The sequence below is a fragment of the Pristis pectinata genome, chromosome 3 (assembly GCF_009764475.1).
Source record: "Pristis pectinata isolate sPriPec2 chromosome 3, sPriPec2.1.pri, whole genome shotgun sequence".
Lineage (NCBI taxonomy): Eukaryota > Metazoa > Chordata > Chondrichthyes > Rhinopristiformes > Pristidae > Pristis > Pristis pectinata.
The window spans coordinates 13,974,588-13,997,178 of NC_067407.1; the positions used below are offsets into that span (position 1 = coordinate 13,974,588).

At 38.4% G+C, this 22,591-nt stretch overlaps 1 protein-coding gene across 5 annotated transcripts in view; it reads right to left on the reverse strand.

Annotated features, from left to right (window-relative positions):
• Positions 1 to 22,591, reverse strand: part of tgfbr3 (transforming growth factor, beta receptor III) — a 137,595-nt gene that overhangs the window by 18,375 nt on the left and 96,629 nt on the right. For all 5 annotated transcript variants that reach the window (XM_052012090.1, XM_052012087.1, XM_052012086.1 and 2 more), the window contains 7 exons: positions 13,871 to 14,066; positions 9,653 to 9,966; positions 7,572 to 7,724; positions 5,782 to 5,907; positions 3,900 to 4,079; positions 1,389 to 1,697; positions 579 to 708 (listed from right to left, as the gene is read on the reverse strand). In XM_052012090.1, the coding sequence (XP_051868050.1) occupies positions 579 to 708; positions 1,389 to 1,697; positions 3,900 to 4,079; positions 5,782 to 5,907; positions 7,572 to 7,724; positions 9,653 to 9,966; positions 13,871 to 14,066 (1,408 nt within the window). The remainder of the gene's footprint in view (positions 1 to 578; positions 709 to 1,388; positions 1,698 to 3,899; positions 4,080 to 5,781; positions 5,908 to 7,571; positions 7,725 to 9,652; positions 9,967 to 13,870; positions 14,067 to 22,591) is intronic.

The following is a 22,591-nucleotide window of genomic DNA, read 5'->3' on the forward strand; positions in this document are numbered from 1 at the left end:
TGCTTTAATAATGCAAAACTGCTACTTTTACTCTAAACAAACATACTTAAAACATAACATTTCCCTGAGATTCCTGGAAAGAACAAGTACTTTCCTGAACATTGTAATTTTTATAGCTATGAATCTTTCGTCCTCACTGCACAGTGCTGGAATTGGAAAGTGTCTGCCGTACAACAACTAGAACTTGTGCAACCCCTTTAACATCCCAAGGGGCTTCACAGGATCAAAATCAGACAAAATTTGACTGAGTCAAGGGAGCTTTTGTCAGAAATAAATTTTGAGGAGCATCTTAAAGTACAAGGATATGGAGAGATTGGGGTGCTTAAGGGGACAAATTTCAGGTAGCAGGTATGGCTACCAAAGGTCATAGAGTCATACAGCATGGAAACAGGCCCTTTGGTCCAACTCGTCCATGCCGACCAAGGTGCCCAACGGGAGTCTGGGATGCAAAACTGCCAAAGCTGGAGGAAAGCAGTTACTAATTCCATAAACCAATGTAGATTACTGATTATGTAAACCAATGCACACAAATTATATGCTGCACACAAACTACAGTCAGGCTTTTGATGGTGACTAACCTTGTGTGTTGGGCAGAGTAATTTTTCCAGAAATAACTGCCAGTGGCTTTGTAAATGATTGCCTGTTTCTTGCCATAGCCATTATTAATTGAAAACTCACATCTATGCAAGCTTCATCAGGAGGAATACACTGCAGCAAAAGATAAATAAACCAGTAAAAGGTCAAAAACAAACAAACCTGATAGCTATAATGCGTCACGTTATCAGCAATTGCGAACACTGATTACATTTTAGTAACCAATGATTTCAATGCTTTTATCACTGAAAACTTTGCACTAATAAATTTACTGCCAATGAATAACATGAAATGTCAATGATCAATCCCAAATGTTTTCATGCCATAAATATAAATTTATATTCATGTTAACCAATTGACTAACTGGTAGTAACTATACTTTGTTGCAAATGTAGATGATACCTATTAGATCATAACAGTGCAAAACAAAATTGGTAAAATTTCTCAGAAGATAACACATACTCCTAATGCATAATTAAGACACCGCAGAACTCAAGATCTATGTTTTGAACTATCAGGAGATACATATATCATTCTGATGATTTAAATTAATTATCTCAGCCATCAGCAAAACTACAGCATTATTTTTGGCAGAAGCTGGTTGTTGTGTTATCCGTAACTGGAAAAATCTTCTAACAACCTTTATCATGGATGAGGCAATATGACTATTTTAAAACTCTAAAGAAACATCCAGCTTGTATTAAAAAAAATGCTTGTAATGCAACTTGCTGCTATCTATTACTTTTCAACATCTTAAACTGAGATTATTTTCTAATTATTAAAAAAAAACAAACCTTGGGAAGATTAGGAAATCCTTGGCTATCACTGTCCGTTTTACTGCATAATGTAATTTCACAATGAAGAAAAACCAAGGACATGTTGTAGACTGGCTTAAAGATAAAGCTGAACCTCTTTTTTTCCATCTGTGTGTGTGGTACCAGGAAATCGAGCTTCTGGGAACTGTAGAAGGCCACAGAATCTTCCTTTGGACAAATGTTTTCAATAATGGCGTAGCCTGTAGAGGCAGCAGGGTCCGACAATGGAGAAATATAGCAGGTTTGGATGACAAAACTGATATCTGGGTCAGATTTAGTTATAGAGACCTAAATCCAAGGAGCAAGAAGAGGAAAACTCTTTAAAATTCTCATTAAAATATTTTACATCACATTAAAACAGGCCTAAAGGGGAAAAAAATTTTTGTGAAAAAGTCTTTTTCACCCTTAATTCTATTTTACTTTATTGCAGTAACAATTTTATTCTCATCAAATGAATACTCTGCATTACTTAGTGGCACCCATAATATTAAGCAGATTGCATTGAGTGTCTTAGTAATGGAAAACAGGCTGTATTTTCAGATTAGCCTTTCATACTGGAGGAAAACAAAAGTATAGCACTACACAAAGAAACAACATGTGTGGAATGGAAACAGATCTGTATCACGTGCAATTTGGAAAGTTACTGCTTCACTATTTTTTGTGTCTATTTTTAAATTGGCAGAATAATGTGGCTGATGTGAAGTTCCTTCCTGACATTGCAACAAAAGAACTGATAAACAATCTGACTAAGAGATGGCTCTGGTTGTGCAGAGGTACATCTAAACATTACTTTGGTGTTACTGCCTGGATGCTTTTGATATGCTGCTGTATGTGATCTTACTAACTCATGGAGTTATTTTGAATTAATTTAATTTTCACTATGAGTAGGCATCAAGTGACTCAATAGCCACCTAAGAAATTACTATTTGTAACCTGAAAGAGTAACTATTAATACTCCTATTACCTAACTTGAGAAAGAAACTTATGAGAATTATATAATGAGTGCAGGACCTCCCCAGCTTACCAACACCCGACGTATGTACAGCCTGTACATGCAAACGAGCGTTTGGAAGACCAATGCGATCTTCTCGACATTGGAGAAAGCAATCGCACATTGGCTGTATTCAGTCCATGGGGCCAACCCTGATCTTCCAGTTGCCTGCCACTTTAATTCTCCAACTCATTCCACTCTGACTTATCTGTCTGTGACCTCCTGCACAGTAACAACAAAGCCCAAGTAAGCTTAAGGAACGGCACCCCATCTTCCATCTGGGCATGTTGCAGCCTTCCAGGCTCAATACTAAATTCTAGAACTTCAGGTTACTCACTTTCCCTGCCTGCATCATAACTGGCCATTTCAGTTGCAAGTCATCCACCTGTAATATTGTCTCAGTTTTTCTCCCTCCATAAGCACAACCTGACCTGCCGGGCATGTCCTACAGCCCTGCATTTCTTTTTGCACTCCTTTGTTTGTATTCTTGCTCTGTTATTGCTCCCATTAACCCATCAACCAGATGACTTCAACAATTTATCCGCAAAGGCAACCCTTGTGTCACCCCGTCAGGTATTCCCTTTGCCCTATCCGTCCCTCCTCTACCTTCCCTGCAACTTAAAACTAACTTGTCTTTTCTCTTTCCCAGTTCTAAAATAGGGTGTTTGACTTGAAACATTGACTCTTTCCACAGATGCTGTCTGCCCTGATCAATGCTTCCATTATTCTGTTTTTATTTCACTCATTTCAACTTTTTATAAGTACCATGCAGTTTATCTGTAAAAACACACAGAAAGAAGTGGTCAATAACAATTATATTACCATTTTTTTTTGGCAGTGATACAAGGATTTGAGTGAACATCTGGTTAGTTTGTGGTTTAAATTTCTTTGATTAAATTACCTCTTAGTTGTTTTTTTGTGCAGAATATTGCATGACGCAGTGAGTGAGGATATGGTAGCCACTTTGACGCAACAATTTTTTAACAGGTCATTTAGCGACTGAATGCTCAGCAACTTTTTCTTTGTTTTTTAGGATGTAAACATTGCTCGCAAATGCTAGCATTCATTGCTCATTCCTAAGATTATGTGCATAAAAACATGTTGAAGATGAACCTGGTGTATTTCAATGTTGTTTGTTGAAATGTGAATTTCACACCAACTAACAGCACCTTAAATAAACTGGAATACAGTTCATGTATAAAATGAGTAGTTAGAGATTGATGTACTATTTTGAGGTAAGTTCCTGGTTTTACAAGTAGCATTATGCACCAGAATGAAATTATGGATGTTGTATCATGTTTAGAAAAAAATCACTTTGGTCAAACCTCACTATCACTTTTGGGCTGAAATTTTCCCTGTCACACCGAACAGTTAAACCACAAGCTAACCACATGTTCATTCAATTGCATGCATAACTGCCAAAAAAAGAGAACTGTAATAATTCAGCTAAAAGCACAGATTTCACAATTCTTCATTTGCAAGCTTGCCAAGACCATTACCTCAACATATAATGGACGATTTTCTGAAACAGTGTGCACTCCTTGCGAGGGAGTGCGGAACAAATCTGTGTTGTACAGCTCCATATTCAAAGTTGCATTGTTGATTTGTGTCACAGAAGGAAAATGAGAACGTGAAGGTAGTTCTGATTTCTTGCTCGCTGTTGAGTATGTACAGTTAAACTGAAACAAGAAGCAAATTATCAAAATAGTTGCCATAGTGCTATCATCAATTGAACTCTTCCTAAATATTCTAGTACTGGTACTCTGCTTTGTGCTACCCAACAGAATGCTGATTTGTTATCGCAGCCTTCGTCCTGGAGTCCCAACACTCAATGATATATACCCCACTGCACATTAAAAAAATACATCAATAGGCTGGCTGCTGATGTGCTGGGAACCTGGTGCTTCCACACCAATGAAATAGTGATCTCTTCACCACGTGGCTTGGCATAGAGTGAACCACTGAAGCAATGGTCAATGGCTGCCTGCGAGGGCTGGTGTTAGGCAGGATGAGGCCAGAGGTGCATCCACTCAGCACGGAGGTGTGGGGGCTCAGTGCTGCACCCAGGCTGGTGCAGTGAATGCAAGCCGTTGCTCCACAGGTTTATAGGCTGCCTGTTTCTCCCATCACCTCCTGCAGTATGTTGGAATATGATGAAAGCTGCTGTCTCATCCTGTCTTTGCTTGGCGACACAGCTCTCCCCAGCTTGGAGATTCCCCTGTAGTAACAAGCTCAACGATGCATGCTGGCTCTTAAGCCTGTGACCATAGAAAAAACCACAGGCTGTGGAGAGTTGCACAGTGATGATGGTGGCTGTAAGATTCTGGTGGTCTGTCAACATATGTAGCAGGTGCTGCCAGTTCCCAGTAGTGCCCACACTCGCTGTGCAGGCCAAGAGGCAGCCCTGAGCCCTGAACCTTGATGCTGAGAGGCTGTACACCTCATCCCTATCCTTCTGACACCAGCCGTCATAGCCATCCTCTGCACATGCCCTTGGTGGCTCACACCAAGTACTGACTGCTGCACCATCAACCAGGTTCCATAGGCTATGTGGGGAGGGCAGGGTTTGTGCCAGCTTCCTGGCACAGCAGCCCAGTCACTAAAGCATCTTTCTACATATAGTGCTACATGATCCCTTTCAGGGCTGATTCCATTAGTGCTCTTATTCCCAGTCTAAGAACATTAAGCTTCTCATTGCTATTCAGAGAACCCTACTAGAAGGCTATGTTTGCACATCAGGCAAGGATAGGATCAGTTTCAGAAGTGATGCCTCTTCAGTTGAATAGCCTTGAACCTCATAGTTGCACACATTAGGAAAGCCTACTAGTGTGAAACACCAGAGGAGCCCACCCAGCTGTGGATCAAGCATTACCGCCTATGGAACTGAACCCTGCCATAATAGGCAGGCAAATGGAAACCGAACGTGGAGTTCCTTTCAAAATGCCAAATAAAAGTTGCTTAAAAAATGTTTGTAATAAATTATATGCAAGTAATAATTTCAGAATTATTATACAAATTATCAATTCTGTTTTCAGCAAATATGGAATTGCTTGCATTTGAAATCATGCAAATGCTGTTGTTAGTAAAAGAGAAAGCTATGACCACTATTATCAGTGTTCAGTTATGAACTATCAAACTATTAATGACAGCCTCAGCCAAGGTTATAATGCCAAGCCTTCACTCTGTCCAATTAACAAAGGTTACCCAAATTTAGCATAAATTTTGTGAACAGTTCAATAGTTAACTGTACAATCAATTCCTATTTGTAGGAATGTGAAATCGAGAAGGCCACTGTTCTTGTAAATATGTACATTTTTGTGACCTCTAACCTATTCTGCATGCACGAATGTAAATAAAGAATATGCAAGCTGCATAGCATACCAGAATGGTTCTGGGTCTGCTTCCAACTGGATCATCACCATCTCCAGGGAAGCCGTTGTCTCCCGATTCTTCATTATCACTATACCATCCACTTCCTTCAACAGAGTACTCTAACTGCATCACAATCTATCAGTTAGGGAAAATTAAAAATAGTTTAATGAAATCTTTTTGATCTGCAAAAATCACTGGTCATGATCAAAGAATAAAAAAATACTTCCCAATCTCTAATTAGCTCACTCTCCAGCAGAGTGCTACCTACCACTATTCCAAGCTCTCATAATCAGCAGTTATTCACTGTTTTCCCTCTGCCATCAGTGGTAACTTTTTCCTTCAACCTTTTAGCATTGCTTTTTTGGCAGATTCTTCTGTTTCCCTCCATCCCCAAGTAATTTTATCTTCATTTTGCCTCCAATTTTGTGCCTATATTTTACTCCATCATAAAATGCAATCTGAGATATCACTGTTAATGTAAAATAATATAGAAGTATAATTTTCCTCTTTTTCGTCTTTTACTGTTTTCCTTATCTTTTCCCTCAAAGAACCTCCCAAACACAATGTCATTCTGTCTGCATCTACTTATCACAGTCTGACATTCTCTTTCTAAGCTGAGCATAAACAAGAGAGAAGAAAATTAGCTCTACCAGGTAACAAGATGACAAAGTAATGTTTAGGTCAGAAGAAAAGAACCGATTCATCTAGTGGACTTTTTAAATTTCTCATTAAGTCCCTTCTGGAATTAAGTGCCCTGAATCACATTCCATCCAGGAATTCATCAATTCTTTTCATAAAAATAACAAATAGCAAGAAAATCAAAAGGAAAGGTAGGAAAAAATATGCGAAATCTGCTTTTAGGAAGATAAAAATTTCCCCTTTAACTTCAATTACATTGTGTTATGAAAAGGAATCTAAAAAAATCTTTTTTCTAATTAGTAATTTCAATGCAACATATCATTTGAAAAACAGCTAAACTATAATATTTGATGAAAATACAAAACATGGATCTGAAAAACAAATGTCTAGAAATTGGTTTGCACAGATACCACACTTTGGTACCCTAAATGATGGAATTTTACTGGGAAATAAAATGTTAAAGGAAAATTGTGAATTGCATTAAGTATTAGATTCCCTTCTGTGTCCTCCAGGGTTTGACTTGGTAACACATGGTAACACATGGAAGAGCCCAGACTTGCACTGCAGCACACAATGACAGATAGATTTACACAATTCTCTTGTGTGTGTGCATGGCCTGCTGATGGCCAAAGCTGCAAATGTAGAAGCAGGCCTTCAATGTTTGCAATGCCTGCTTCAGCATTACTTATAAAGGGATTGGCTAGAGCCCATGGAGTCCAGTACAGAGATATTGCCTCAGGTGGGTCACCTTTGAAGAATATACTTTACCAGTTCTTCCCTTGAGCCTTTCAATTACCTCCACTAGTGATGACCTCTAACCACATCTCAAACTCCGACTTGTCAGATTGACCTTCCTTCCAATCTCTGAATGTTAAACCCTCTACCAATCTGCCTGCCCAACTGTCCTTTCAATTCATAGTCTCACCTTCTATCATTTCCTGACACAGATCTGCCTTTTCCAGTGGAAGACCTATTGACAATTTTAACATGTCTAATTGGGGCTATTTAATTTCCAGGCAATAATCTTGTCTGAAGCAGAATTTAATTTTTTTAAAATCATTGACAGGAGCTAATAATTCACTGGTGGACAGGATTAAACATTTCATTTCAGTCTTTTGGAACTAGTTTTAAATTGGCAGCTTATTAATTGTTTTACCTACCGAATTCAAATAGATGGTGGACCCATCCACAGAAGGGTACTTAGTCGTCTCACAGCCAGTGAGTGAAGACTCCAAAATGTAATGTGTGGCATTTACTTTTGCTTTGCAATTTGGATCCAGTAAAGAAATCTGCATAACTGCAGATGAGTCAACCTACAGGGAAGGATCATAAGATATATTAAAAATATACGACGCGTCTGTTGAGTACAAGAATGTTTTAGCAGTAATGCAATTAAAACCAATTCCCATAGCAATGGCAGTGAGGAGTATAGTATTATACTGCAGCTCATGGAATTCCTAACCATGGATTGCAGGCTATGAATTTTGGTTCGTTCATGACTCTTCTGGCCACATACAAGATCTATAAATGGAAGATTAAACTGTATCATTTAGTTAAATTATTTTTAAAATGATCCTTCCTAAAACTAACGTCCCTTTAAATTATGGAATTTAATGTGATAATTTTACTTCAAACAAGGGCCTAGCACCTTTTAATCACAACGTCATGGAAAGTAGCAACAATTCTTTCAAAATATAAATCCATGCATAGCAGCTGCACTGAGCATTTTATTTAAAAGTGCAGTTCTTCAGTTGAATTACCCTCAGATTGAGAAGAAGAAATAGAAGGAGCAACAGGTCATTCAACCCCTCACACCTTCTCCTCCATTCAATAAAATCATGGTTGATCTTTTATCTCTGTGTCTCTTTCCTACACCAACTCGAAATCCTTTGATTCCCCTAATATCCAAAAGTCTATCTGTCTCTGTCTTGAATTAACTCACTGACAGAGACGCCACAGCCCTCCTGGGTACGGAATTCTAAAGATTCATCACTTTCTTCTCATGTATGAATGGCTGATCCTTTATTTTGAGACCGTGACCCCTGATTGTGGGCATCTCAAGTGGCAAAAGCATCATCCCTGCATCACACTCTGTAAGAATTATATACATTTCCATGAGATCACTCATTTTCCTAAACTCAAGAGAATATAAACTTTGTTTGCTTAATCCTGCAGCCTCAGCCAAAGGATCAAATTGATTAACCTTCAATGCACTCCCTCTATTGCATGTATATCCTTCTTCACAAAGGGATACTAGACTTGTACACAATATTTCAAGTATGGTCTCACCAAGGCCTTACGTATTTTCATAAAAGTATCTTTACTCTTGTTCTGATATCCTCTTGCAATAAAGGGCAAGATATCATTTGCCATCTTAGCCGCTTGTTGTACCTGCACATTAACTTTCAGTGATTTGTGTACAAGCACATTTAGGTCCCTCTGAAGACCAAAGCATTCCAATCACCACTTAAAAAATACTTTGCTTCTCCACTTTTTTCAACCCAAGTAGATGGCCTCACATTTTTCATTATTATATTCCATCTGCTATATCCTCACCCAATCTTTTAGGCTGTCAATACCTCCTTAAATCCTCTCTGTATATTCCTCACAACCCAGAATGCCACAAAGCTTTATATCATCCACAAACTCAAATATATTACACCCTGTTGCCTCATCCAAATCATTGATATACAATGTGAATAGCTCTGATCCTTGTAGCACCCCATTAATCATAGCTTTCCAACCTGAAAATGACCATTTTATTCTTGTTCTCTACTTTGTTCTTTTGACCAATCCTCAATCCATACCAGTATTTTATCCCATCTCATGTTCTAATTTTGTTTAGTGACCTCTTGAGTAGCACCTTATCAAAGGCCTTTGAGAAATCCAAATATACCACATCAAGTGGTTTACCCTCGTCTACTTTGCTAATTACAACCTCAAAAAAAAAGAGAACAGGTTTTTCCAAACGTAATCCCCTTTCATTAATCCATGTTGACTCTGCCCAATCCCATTGTTATTTTCTAAGTGCCCTGTCACCACTTCCTTCAAATCTCTTTTATGGTTCCAAAAGCCCAAGCACTACTGTGTCTTTAGCCAGAAAGGAACTGAGTCAGACCTATAACTGATAAGGGCTTTTAAGTTTTGAATTCTTGCATCATCATTAACACTGTAAATATTAATTCACAAACACATCACAAATTATTAGAGTCGATAAAGCATGTGATGGAATTAAACAAACCTGCAAGCTGTTCTTTTCAATTACAGCTATCATTTTTTCATCCTCACATTGAACAGATAGGGCCACATTATCAATAGTTTGAATTTCCTCTGGTTCGGGTAATCCATTTCTCATTAGTTTTTCAAATGTACTATCCTGTGATCTCTGTGGCAGCTTGTGAGCTGTATCCACCCTGTCATAATCTTCTTGGTCAAAGGGAAATGGAAACCGAAGGGCTTCCTTCAGTCCAGGTAAGGCCGGGTCAGACGATTGTGAAGGCTCCCTCAGAATTGAAAGTTCTGGCGGAAGGAAGGAATCCAACTCCTCCTCTTCAGCTAGGGTAGGATGGGGTGTTGGAAAAAACAGGAAACAGTCAATAAATAGTTTTGCCTTTTTAAAAATTACAAGGCTTAAAAAAGGTTTTCATTTAGAAGATCTGGTTTACTCCAGAATTATAATTACATTAATCCTGCATTGTCATATTTCATTCGGAGAATTCTATTGAATAATATAAAACAGTTTGGTAATGTATAGAATGCTCTATAGAACCAGATTTGATACAGCTCTTTTTCTCTTAAACGGCTCAAGTTCTAATTTTCAAAAGACTCTCAAATACTCAACATATTGTCAAAAATTTTAAATGTTGAACACAACACTATTATACTATTTAATATCATGGTCTGAAACAGCAACAATAGTATTACTGTACTATTACAATGTATTACATACTGCAAAAATGCAATCTGAACAATATCAACATTCTCCAGCATCAGTATTTCTGGTAGACTGAATGAATCTATGTGGGCTTGCATCAACAACAGTATTCAGACTGAGATTGAACAATTCAACACATACAATTATTTTTTATATCATAATTCAGTCCACATCAGCTTTCAAGCATTCCTGAATAATTAGATATTTTCAAATGGGAGTTTTGAATTTTCCTTTTATTCTTTCCCCTTTCTTAAGTTGGTCCTTGACATTCCAATCCTTAGATTCAATTTTCCATAAACACCACCAATAGTGATTTCAGCAACCTATCAATGCACAATGACTAAGATTTGCCAGTTCTTCTCCCTAAATTGCTTGGTCAAACTGACCGACCCAGTGTCCAGAGAAAGGCCAAGCAGATGACTTGATTAAAAGAGGAATAGAAATTTAAGCCTTCCACTTGAATGTAAAAACGTCAGTATTACCACACCAACCACATCTATACCTCAACGCTATTTTGAAGAGTGACCCTGGCATCCATGACAGTATTTACTGGTATCCCCTTAAAAAGGAAGAAAGAAAATAGCAAGTTCTGTGCACTGCTACAGCCATTCAGGAATGGTTTGACAAAAGACAATTAGACAATAAAGATTATTTAATAAAAACAATGTTTTAATTTTGTTATAGAAAGGATTCTTGTGGTAGTTTTCAAATGATTAACAAATTTAATTTGGTATTTAAACTTTTAATTTTTTTGTTACAATATAGTGTGCTCGTTGATGCTAATGGGACACTGGGCTGTTTTTGTTCAGAGAACCTGTGGTTAGTGCAAACCGCCTGTTATCTGGGCCCCAAAATTATGCAAGTCCTACGGACAAATTCCTTTGGGTCAAAATATTGTGCAAGATGTATGGCGTTGAGGAAACCAGTTTTTTTTTAAATTGTGAATTGTGCCTCAAAAATTGGAACATTTACAAGCAGAGTTTCCTTGAGTTAACTTGTCTTATTGGTCCTTTATGGATCACCAGCTGCTAAAATTTACATTTTATGATGGCATATGTTTTTTATGAGCTTCTGAGGGCTTTCACCAAAGTTTGTTTGATAAAGCCTTTCAAAGCTGGGGTTTCTACTGCTTAGGACGAAAGTGCATGGATATTTAAACATTATCACTTCCAAATGTTTTCCAAACCATATCCCATCTGACCTTGATCTGTATTGTCAGCCTTTCATCATTACTGGGTCAAAATCCTGAATATCACGATCTAACAGTATTGCTGGAGTAACCTCATCAGACTCATTGCAGTGGTTCAAGTTGTTGATTCACCACCACCTCAAGGCTACAATGGGTGCACAATGTCATCCTTGCCAGCAAAGAGAAAGTGTTCAATGCTGTCTTTTCCCTTCATAAGAAAACTTTCTCCAGGATTATGCTCGATCCTTCTGTCTCAAGTTACAGTTCCTTCCCCCACTCATCTGGTTCATTTGACAGCTTAATCCACTGCAGAGTTCCAAAGAAATCCTGTTAACTGTATTATTTCATTTTTGACATAGAAAAAAGGTACACTTCCCACCATCCGCATGTGCATTTGTGCTGTTGTCATTCACAAAGCAAAACAGAAAAGGATGGAATGCACGTTTCAAAAGATATTAGCATGAAGGAAAGTTATTGATGGAGGAAAAATGGCAGCAGGAAATAAAACTGTAAAGTTTGATAACATGTTAAGGAAAGAGTGAAAGGGAGAGTAGTGAAATAAAGCACAGGGGTATAATTTCATTCTCTGTTTTATGTGCTAAATGTGTCATTTGGTAATGTATGTACAATGGACTCAGTTTCTGAAATACAAACACTTCTGGACATAATCAGTGAAAGGTGATGAACAAGAAAGAAATTTAAAAGAAAGCTTCAGTGATAATTAACCATTTAGCTCCACAAAAGTTAATTACTTTTTAGTATTCTATATCATCAAACTAACATTGCATTTCAACATGTTGACCTATGATTTAAATTTATAGGCAACAGAATCTTGAGTATTCTCAGCAGCCGGTTATATTCAGTCCAACATTTGTTATAGCATATCACTGCTTCTTGCCAACTTAATGTTGATTCCCTGATGAGATGCAAAGATATATTATTTTTCACCGCCATATTAGAAGTGACTTTTCTTCCTCTTGTAGCTCCCGCACCTGTTACTTGACCACTTGTTCCACAGGCATTTAGAGGGCTAACTACCCCCATAGCAGCTGCAGCACATCTCGTCTCCCTTAAGAATTTCTGAATCACTTCCAGCATTTCAGTTTCAAAAAGACCACAAATTTTATGGATCTTCAATTTTCAAAAAAGAGTAAGTAATTTACAACCCCTTAACTGGATGATAAACTACTGAACGCAGGTAAGAAATATTCAACCAACTTTGTTCCACTAGCAGATAGTGTCACAAGCCCACCTCAGTTGAAGTCACTTCCTCAATTCATCACCTTGTTCTTTTCAACACATTAATAGAATTGAAAATTTTACTTCATTCAGATATCACTAAGAATCACTTATCACACTTAATGCTTGGCACCTTGGTGATGCCTAGCTTTTATCAGCACCAGTATATATAAAACCATGGGTCAGGAGTTACTTTGTCAACTCATGTGTCCCTGCGCGGGAATGCTTTATCTCCCCACTCTGTACCTCCAAAGATTGAAGGTTTGCAATTCACAATTTGGAGAGTTACGTACAAATTCAAATTCCAGTACCACTCACAGCGGCTCCAACAGCAAAGCAGGACTTAGATAACATCCAAAAATTTGTAGCTCATACCAGGTTGCCTCTCAGAAAAAGTGCTCAAGCACCTACACACAAAATGCTGGAGGAACTCAGCAGGTGTATTACTTGTACCGAAGCACCTATATTACTTTCAATGATACCTTCAATGGTGCATTCCCCACCATCATCCTCAAGAATATCTCAGTAGCTTAAATATACTGAAATTCTGGCTACCGCTGTGCATAGCCAGGGTCTTAGTAAATGTGGTCACTTTAGTGTCATCAGGAGTAGAGTCACAACAATACTTAAGTGACATTTATACCAACCACTGGTACACTTCATTAATGCCCATGCTACTGAACAAACAGCATGTGGGGATCAAGAAAATGATGCCAATTCTACCTGTGTCTGGTTACTCCATGTTGTTTCACCACATATATAAAGACAAAGGTCCTAATTATGGCAGAGGCTGGGTTTAAGGTAAAGTTCAATAGTGAGTTGAAGGGCCTATTTCTGTACTGTATTACTCAGTGTCAATTACTTGTAACTAAATTTAAAAGAATTTATTTCACTCAATGTGAAAATGTCCACCAGCTGGAATTATTGCAGTCTGTTTTGAATGCTTGTCAACAACAGTATAATCTCTAATTCCTTACAATTTGCTTTGATACTTTGTTTGCATGTTATGAATATTCATTGCTGGTAAGATTAGAGATGCTTGGATTACAATTGAGTTTTAACTTTTGCCAAAGATGCATATATTCTTTAATACTTACCAGTTTCTTGAAGCCTTAAATGTATCTGATTAGCAACTGAGGCCTTTGTATATGAAGTGATTGTGCCATGACCACGTTCTTGAACCCAGCGAATAAGGTCACTCCTGGTGGATGTCAGATTAGATGAAGTTTTCTTCACCACTAACATGGCTGCTTCTGTCTCTCGGCTAAATTTGATACTGTCCCTGTCAGAGATCTTGGTGAGGTAGAAATAAATGTTAACAATATACCCGATTAAGGATGATTACTTAATTCATTCGTTTTTGTCCCAATTAACTCTAGAAATCCATGCAATTAAAATTAAGCATTCACAATCATTTCTAAAAGCACAGAAATACACAGGCAGAGATACCTATATTTACCTTAGGCTATATTAAATGTTTATACTGTACATATACTTTTGGATTTCCCAGAACGTGGTAATTAAGATGCCATTAAAAAGTCGTATTTAATCTTCAGAACATAGAACAGTACAGGCCCTTCATCCCATGACGTTGTGCCAACTTGTATAAACCTACTCCACCATCAATCTAACCCTTCCCTCCCACACAGCCCATAACCCTCCATTTTTCTTTCATCTATGTGCCTATCTAAGAATCACTTCAATGTTCCTTTATTTTGGTTTACTAAATATTGCTTACAGACTAATAATTTGCTACGACAACAAAAGTACAACAAACTCTGTGGCACAAACTGTATTCCCAAGGTGATAATAATGAATGTAATTGCATCTACCAAAGCAAAATTGTACTACAGTACCAATCTTAGCTCATTCCTAATAAATCATTTGGCAGAGATCTCATTATGGTTCGTCATCCCAAAAAGACAAGATCATTACATCAAAAAACAAACTGGTGCAGGAACGCAGTGAGTCAGGGAAATGGACAGTTGACGTTTCTGGTCAGAGATCCTTCATCTGGACTGGAAGAGTAAAGTGGATAGAGCCAGAATAAAGAGGCGAGTGGAATCTGTACTGGCCATCTCCCCTCACCTCTTTATTCTGGCTATCTCCACTCTACTCTCAGTTCTGATGAAAGGTCTCGACCCAAAGCATCAACTGTCCATTTCCCTCTGCAGATGCTGCATGACCCGCTGAGCTCCTTCTGCAGATCTTTGCTCCAGATTCCAACATCTGCAGTCTTGTGTTCCCAAGATCTTTACCGATATGGAGAGACTATCTAAACTCCAGAATACATCAGAGTTATGAATACAGGCAGAGTTATGAATACTACATTGGAAATGTGTATTTAATGGGGACCTGACCCCAACTAAGCCACTGGCAGTAAACACAAATTGGCCACCTTCTTCGAGGTAGGTTGCTAAAGGTTTCTCTTAGCGATTTGCTCCTTTGCCCCACACAACCTCCCTGTTGTCAAACTGAATTCCACTCTGCAATGCAGGAGGTCGTGGATCAATGACCATTATTCTGTCCCTCATAATGCCATGGGCCTTTTGCAACAAAAATATGTCTGTCAGGGGGTCTTGCAAAAAATTGGATTTACCCATTGGCAAACGACATGTGCAAAATTTAGTGGTGGAAGTCAGTAACATAATTTACCAAAAATTCAGAGGACAGATTTTGTTTTCATAAAAGAACGGACATCAAGTAAAATCAGAAAGGTTCTAAGAATTGTTGACATTATTCTACTGGTTGCTTCCTAACTGAATTGAAACTCATTTCCTAACAGAATTGAAACTGAAGCTGTACAAACACTTTGATAGAAGAGGGGAAAAGACAGAGCCTTAAACCTCCTAGCTGGGGAACGATGTGTGACACAGGACCACAAAAACAGGGGCATAAAAACAATTTATAAAATAAGAGAAGGACAGAGAGATTGTAATATAGGAGAATATAGGAGTTTCATCCATGAAGAACTTCTTGTACTGATCGTATTTTTGTTTCAGAAGGAAAGTAACCATAGGTCATTTTCACCACAACGTTAGAGAAATTGTTCATGCTGACAACTTACAACTGACCTTGGGAAATTGAAGGTTTTTTCCTACATCTGGACTGCAGTTAAGAAAACAGCTTTATATCCTTTAAAGTTTCAAGAAATTTACACTCATGATATTACTATCTCACATTAGACCTAATTTTACACTGTCCTACATTTCCCTACACCAGAAATCTCTTTGGTTCTCTTGAAAATGGTGCTGTGCATCTGTAAAGGTTGCTAAAGTTTAAGTAAAATGCACAGAATTATAGAGTCATATAGTAATACAGCATGGAAACAGGCCCTTCAGCCCAACTAGCTCATGCTGACCAAGATGCCCATCTAAGCTAGATCCATTTGCCTACAACCCTCTAAACCTTTCCTATCCATTGTTTGGCTCATATCCCTCTGAACCTTTCCTATCCTCGAGTTGATAGCAATCATGTTCAAGGTAGGAAGTCTCAGGGAAGAGTCGAATGATACCTCCTGACTTATAGGTGGAATGATATCTCCTAGTGGATGGTGTTCCCCTCACCAATATACCACCCCCACCCCTGGCAGCCAAAAGTGGCCAGATGGCTCTTAAGACAGGGGATATCATATTAAAAAATAAAAAATTAAATAAAATCAGAGGTTATGGCAGTGGAATATGGAAAATAATGGCATGGGGAGCCATCTGGCTCATTGTCCCCATGCAGTGGAAAAGAGCTATCCAGCCAAATCCACTTAGTTATGGGTCCACAGTCATGACACCTCAAGTGCACTTTCAAATATATTTTAATTGTATTCAGGGTTTCTGTCCTACCAAAACATCCATGCTTGTAGCAGATTTATTCAGAGTAGATGTCGAGATATTTCCACCAGTAGAAGGATCTCAAACAAGGGGACAATGTTATAAGACTAGGACCCATAATTTAAAACGGAGGTGCACAGACCTTCTCACAGAAGGTGGTGTATCTCTGGAATTCTCTACCTCAGAGGGTTGTGGAAGCTGGATCATTGTGGGTATTTAGAGAGGAAGTAGATACATTTTTGAAAGATCAGGGAATTGAGGGCAATAGGGAACTGGCACAGAAGAGGAAATGAGGCCTGAAGCAGATGAGCCATAATCATATTGAATGGTGGGTACGCTTGAGGGGCTGAATGACCTACACCTGCTACTATTTCTTCTGTCTTTATGTTTGTTCTTAAAACCTTGTGTTCAGACTAAGTTCCAGGCTCCCTCTGGGTGAAAAAAAAATCCATTCACATCTAACCTTTCCAACAATTACCTTAAATCTATGTATTTAGTTCTCCCTTTGCCAAGGGAAATAGGTTCTTCCTTTCCGCTCTCTCTAGGCTGTTCAGTATTATACACCTATTAAATCTTTGCTCAACCTCTTCTGTTCTAAAGAAAACACACACAGCCTGACCAACCTTTACTCATAACTAAAAATTCTCCAACTCTGGCAAAGTAAAATATTAAACAAACTTTTAGGTACTATTCTGTATTCTATCCATTGTTAGCATTACAGACTCAGAGTCCTATCTTTTGTTACATGGATGTAGAGCGTGCAAAATTTGGGAAAGTTCTCTTGATTAAAGGATGTACATTTCTCAAGTCAACAGGAAAAATAACATGCATTTCTATTTCTTTAAAAAAAATTACAATTGGCTTTGGAAGTTAATTTGAGTTACAAAAGGGAAAGAGAGACACTCACAATGTGAACAGTGTTAAAGGGTGGTAAGGTTAAAATTTTAAATCTGTCTTGCAAATCTAAATGATTTGTGTACCATTTTCTGTTTGAAGACAATGGAGTTTAAGGTAAGCTAACTATATTCTTAAACTATCACTTACTGATAGCATGTAGTAAAATAAACTTGTCCAAAGGAATGTCACATTTAGCAAATCCTCTGGACCTTTCAGTAGACAATTCATTTTGAGGCCAGAATATGCACATTAAATGAATTTCATGGTCCAAATAATGTTTTCCATTGAAATGTCTGATCACTTCACAGACATAATGCAGTGTATCTCTGCTAAATTCCCCATTTGTTCCTCATTCTATTTGCCCTTATTGTGACCAAATTTTAATCCTTTCCCACTGAAAATTCCCACGAATTCATCAATACTCAACTCAGTTCCACTAGTTATATTGTTTTTAGGAACATTTCTTTTTTGTTCTGCTTTGCTGCCCTTACAGAAAAAAAAGCCACATATAAATTATTCAACTGATTGTGCATTGCTTCCCAAAGGCCAGTAAATTACCAGTCCATCATATTTCACCAATACACTGCCCATCTACCAGCCACCACTAATCTTTCATTGGTCAGTAACACTCCTTTTTTTTTAAGTCTCACCATTAATTAGATAGTAATTACAGATTTCATTAGTTGCATCTGTGTTTAAATGTTCTGACAAACAGTGCTTTAAATGCTTTTATGTCCTTGCTTTAAGTTATTAAAGATTTTTAGAAATGTCTTACAAAATAGCTGTGTCAATACAGGTATCATTTATTTTTGCTCTATAAAAGTTTTTATCTGAATGACATTACAATTATGTGCTGTCAAGGAAATAATTTTACATTGGCTAAATTGTGATTCAATCAAGTTTGCCTGATTTCCCCTTCTCCCTGATCTTACAGATTTCATGCTTTGGGCTGACAGCTGAACAAATACTTAATCCAGAACTGCATTGTCATGACTAAAACATTCCCTATTTCAATTTGCAAAGGCAATTTGCTCATAATATTGCCACACTACATTCTTCACACACCATCTAAAGACTCATATTAAAAGCTCTGAAGTTTTTCATTGGTAAAACCATGCAGAAACAAAATTATTTTTTGACTATTCTTCAAACAGGGATAATCTGTATTTGGCAAATAACTTTTAACGGCAAATGAAATTAGTATGAATAATCACAAAACTATACAAAATGTGTGCTTTCAAAGATTCCAAGGGATGAAAGATTTCTTAAGGTTAGAATGGAGAAGATGGGAGTATTCTTAGAACAAAGGAGGCCAGGAGGTGATTTGACAGGCGCATACGATTATGACTGATTTAGGTGGAGTAAATAGAGGGAAGCTATTCCCGTTAGTGGATGATTCAAGGATGAGGAGGTGCAGGTTTAAAATTCAGGGGAAAAGCCATCACAAGAGGGCATGTGTCAGAAAACATTTTTCTGGAGAGTGGTAGTCATAACCTGGAACTTATCGGCATCAGGAAGGTGGAAATTGAATTTTTTTATTTATTCATTTTTGTCAGGATGTGGGTGTCATTCACAATACCAGAACTTCTTGCTCAGCCCGATTTATGCTTGAGAAGGTGGTGGTGAGCTGTCCCCTTAAACAGCTGCAGTCCTTCTGATGAAAGTGCTCTCACAACACTGTTAGGTAGTAAACTCCAGCAGTTAGTCCCTGTGATGATGAAGGACTGTCATCAGGATGTTGATTAACTTGGATGGAACCTGGAGGTCAAGGTGTTTCCATGCACCTGAACCCTTGTTCTTCTTGGTAAGACAGGTTGTGGGTTGGGAGATGTTGTGGAGTAGCTTAGATGAGTACCTGCTGTACATTTTGTAGATGAACAGCCATTGTGTGCCAGTGGTGGCAAGAATTACCATTTAGGATGGTGGATAGGGTGCCAAGCAGGCATTTTTTTTCCTGGATAGTGTTGAGTGGCACCAGAAGTGTGGCAACACTTGCGGGCTGCCCCCAGAACACTCTTTGCAAAGGATGCATTTCACTGTGCGTTTCGATGTACGTGTGACTAATAAAGATATCTCATCTTATCTTCAGGGTCATTGGAGATGCATGCAAGTGGATAGTACTCCATCCTAGTCCAGACTTGTGTCTTGCAAATGGTGGAAAGGATTTGGGGTGTTAGGAAGTCAGTAACTCACCACAAGATACCCAGCATCAGACTTGCACAGTGATTATGTGGGTGATCCAGTTAAGTTTCTGGTCAATGGTAATCTCCAGGATGTTGATGATAGGGGACTTGGCAATGCATATACCACTAGATTTCAGCAGTAGGCAATTAGTTCTTCTCTTGTAGGAGATGGTCACTGTCTGCTAATCTTGTAGTGTGAATATTACTTGTCACTTACCAGCCCATGCCTAAATGTTGTCTAGGTCTTACTGCATACAGGCATGGACTGTATGATTTGCTGAGGGGTTGCAAATGGAATTGCATATTGGGCAATCATCAGCAAACAACCCACTTTTGACCTATTAATGGAAGGAAGGTCATTGATGAAGTAAATTGGTTTATTATTGTCACATGTACCAAGGTACAGTGAAAAACTTGCCTTGCATGCCATCCATACAAATCATTTCATTACACCAGTGCATGAGGCAGTACAAGGGAAAACAAGTGTTGCAGCTACAGAGAAAATGCAGTGCAGGCAGATAATAAGGTGCAAGGTCATAATGAGGTAGATTGTGAGGTTAAGAGTCTATCTTATTATACTATCATTCAATAGTTTTCTAACAGCAGGATAGAAGCTGTCATTGAGCCTGGTGGTACATGCTTTCAGGCTTTTCTATTTTCTACCTGGTGGGAGGACGGAGCACAGAGAATGTTTGGGGTGGGTGAGGTCTTTGACTATGTTGGCTACTTTACTAAGGCAGTGAAAAGTGTATACAGATTCCATGGAGTGGGGGGGGGGGGGGGGGGGGGGGCTGGTTTCTGTGATGTGCTGAGCTGTGTCCACAACCCTCTGCAGTTTCTTGCACTGTAGTTGAAGTAGCTGAAGATGATTGGTCCCAGGATATTGTTCTGTCTTCTGGAGCTGGGATGACTGACCTTAGAATAACCACTATTATCTTTCCATGTGCAAGGTATGACACCAACTACAGAGTGTTTTCCCTTCAATGCACTTTGACTTCAGCTTTACCAGGGCTTCTGGATGCTACGCTCAATCCAATGCTGCCTTGATGTCTGATGTCAAGGGCAGTCACTCTCACCTCAACTCTGGAATTTAGCTTTTTGGTCCATATTTGGCCCAAGGCTCTGAATGCAGTCTAGACTTTAATGGTCTTGGCAAAACCCAAACCAGGCAGGTGAACGGGTTACTAGAGTAACCTGCTCGATGGCACAGTCAACAATACCTTCCACCATTTTGCTGATAACTGAGTAGCCAGATTAGATTTTCCCTGCTTTTTGTGAAGAGGACATACCTGGGCAATTTCCTACATTGTCAGGTAGATGTTATTTTTGTAAGTGTATAGGAGCAGTACAGCTGGAGGCACAGCTAGTTCTGGATTGCAAGTATTCAACAGCACAGGTTGAGTGTTATCTGGTCCAATAGCCTTTGCTGTATCTAGTGCTTTTAGCTGTTTTTTAAAAATATCATGTGGAGTGCATGGAATTGGCTTAAATTTGGCTTCTTTGGTGACGGAGATTTTGAGAGGAAGCTGAAATTGATAATTTATTTGGCACTTCTGCAAAGGCACTCAAAAGAAAATAACTTGCAGGGCTATAAGAAAAAAAGTAGGAGTAACTGGGTTGCTCAACTAGGAGCAGGTAATAACTCAAAGGGTTAATGGCCCCATTCTGTCCCTTAACCATTCTACAATACAACAATTCTTTAACAGGGCTATTCTCTCTAATGTGTTTGGACAGTTGTACCTCTAGCCACTAGATGGGATGCCTTATGATAACAGCTCTCTCTCTGATTATGCAAAAGGCTATTTTTAAAAAAACTGACATTTCCTGCATCACAAAGTACTTCAAGTCACTTCAAACAAAAGTTGTGGGTAATGATGAAAGTACAACAAATTCTCATCTTCTCTTGAATACAACGATAAATCCAGAAGTGACAATTCACAGAAAAATGCTACTATAGATTATAGAAATGAGTGCACATTAATAATTATTTGAAATATTAAAGCTCCAATTGAAATAAATTATATTTGATGGCTCCCTACAGAGTATTCTATTTGCTTATGCCAACGCTTACATCAAATTTATATGCACTGCCAGTGTGTAAATGCCTGAGATTCTGAGAGGTGTTGCCTTAATACACACTCATCCTATTTATTCTATGGCTCAGCAAAGTTTGGTACATTCTCTTTGAAGAGATGTAGACATCATTATCTCTGGTTTAATAAAATAATTGAAGTTCTACTTTAAAAAAAACAGACGATTTTAGCATTAAGAAAATGGCATTTACATAGAGCCTATCATGACGGCAAGTGCTTTGTTGCTAATGATCTACTTCAGAAGTGTAGTCACTTTTGTAATATTGGCAGCCAATCTGTGGACACCAAGCTCGTAGTAATAGCCATATCATTTTATTTTATTTGATGTGGGGTTAACTATTAGCCTGGATATCATGGGATCTTTTACCTCCACCTGGGAGAATAGAAGAGGCCTGGTTTAATACCAGAATTAAAAATTGCACCTCCAAAAAGGCACAGTGGTGCACAGCTCCAGTGACCTAGATTCAATCCTGACTCTGGTGCTATTTGTGTGGAGTTTGTACATTCTCCATGGGTATCCTCTCACATCCCAAAGACGTGCAAGTAGGTAGGTTAATTGGTTACTGTAAATTGCCCCTAGAGTTAGAGGTAGAATCTGAGGGGAGTTGATGGTAATATAGAAATAAAATAGGGTTAGTGTAGGATTAGTGTAAATGGGTGCCTGGTGGTCAGTATGGACTCAGTTGACTGAATGGCCTGTTTCCATGCTGCACGAGTCGAAAAATTCCCTCAGTAATGCAATGGAGACCCAGCCAAGCCGTTTATGCTTTTGTGGCTGGAGACTTTGCCTTTATATCAATATAAAATTCTAAGATTCCTAT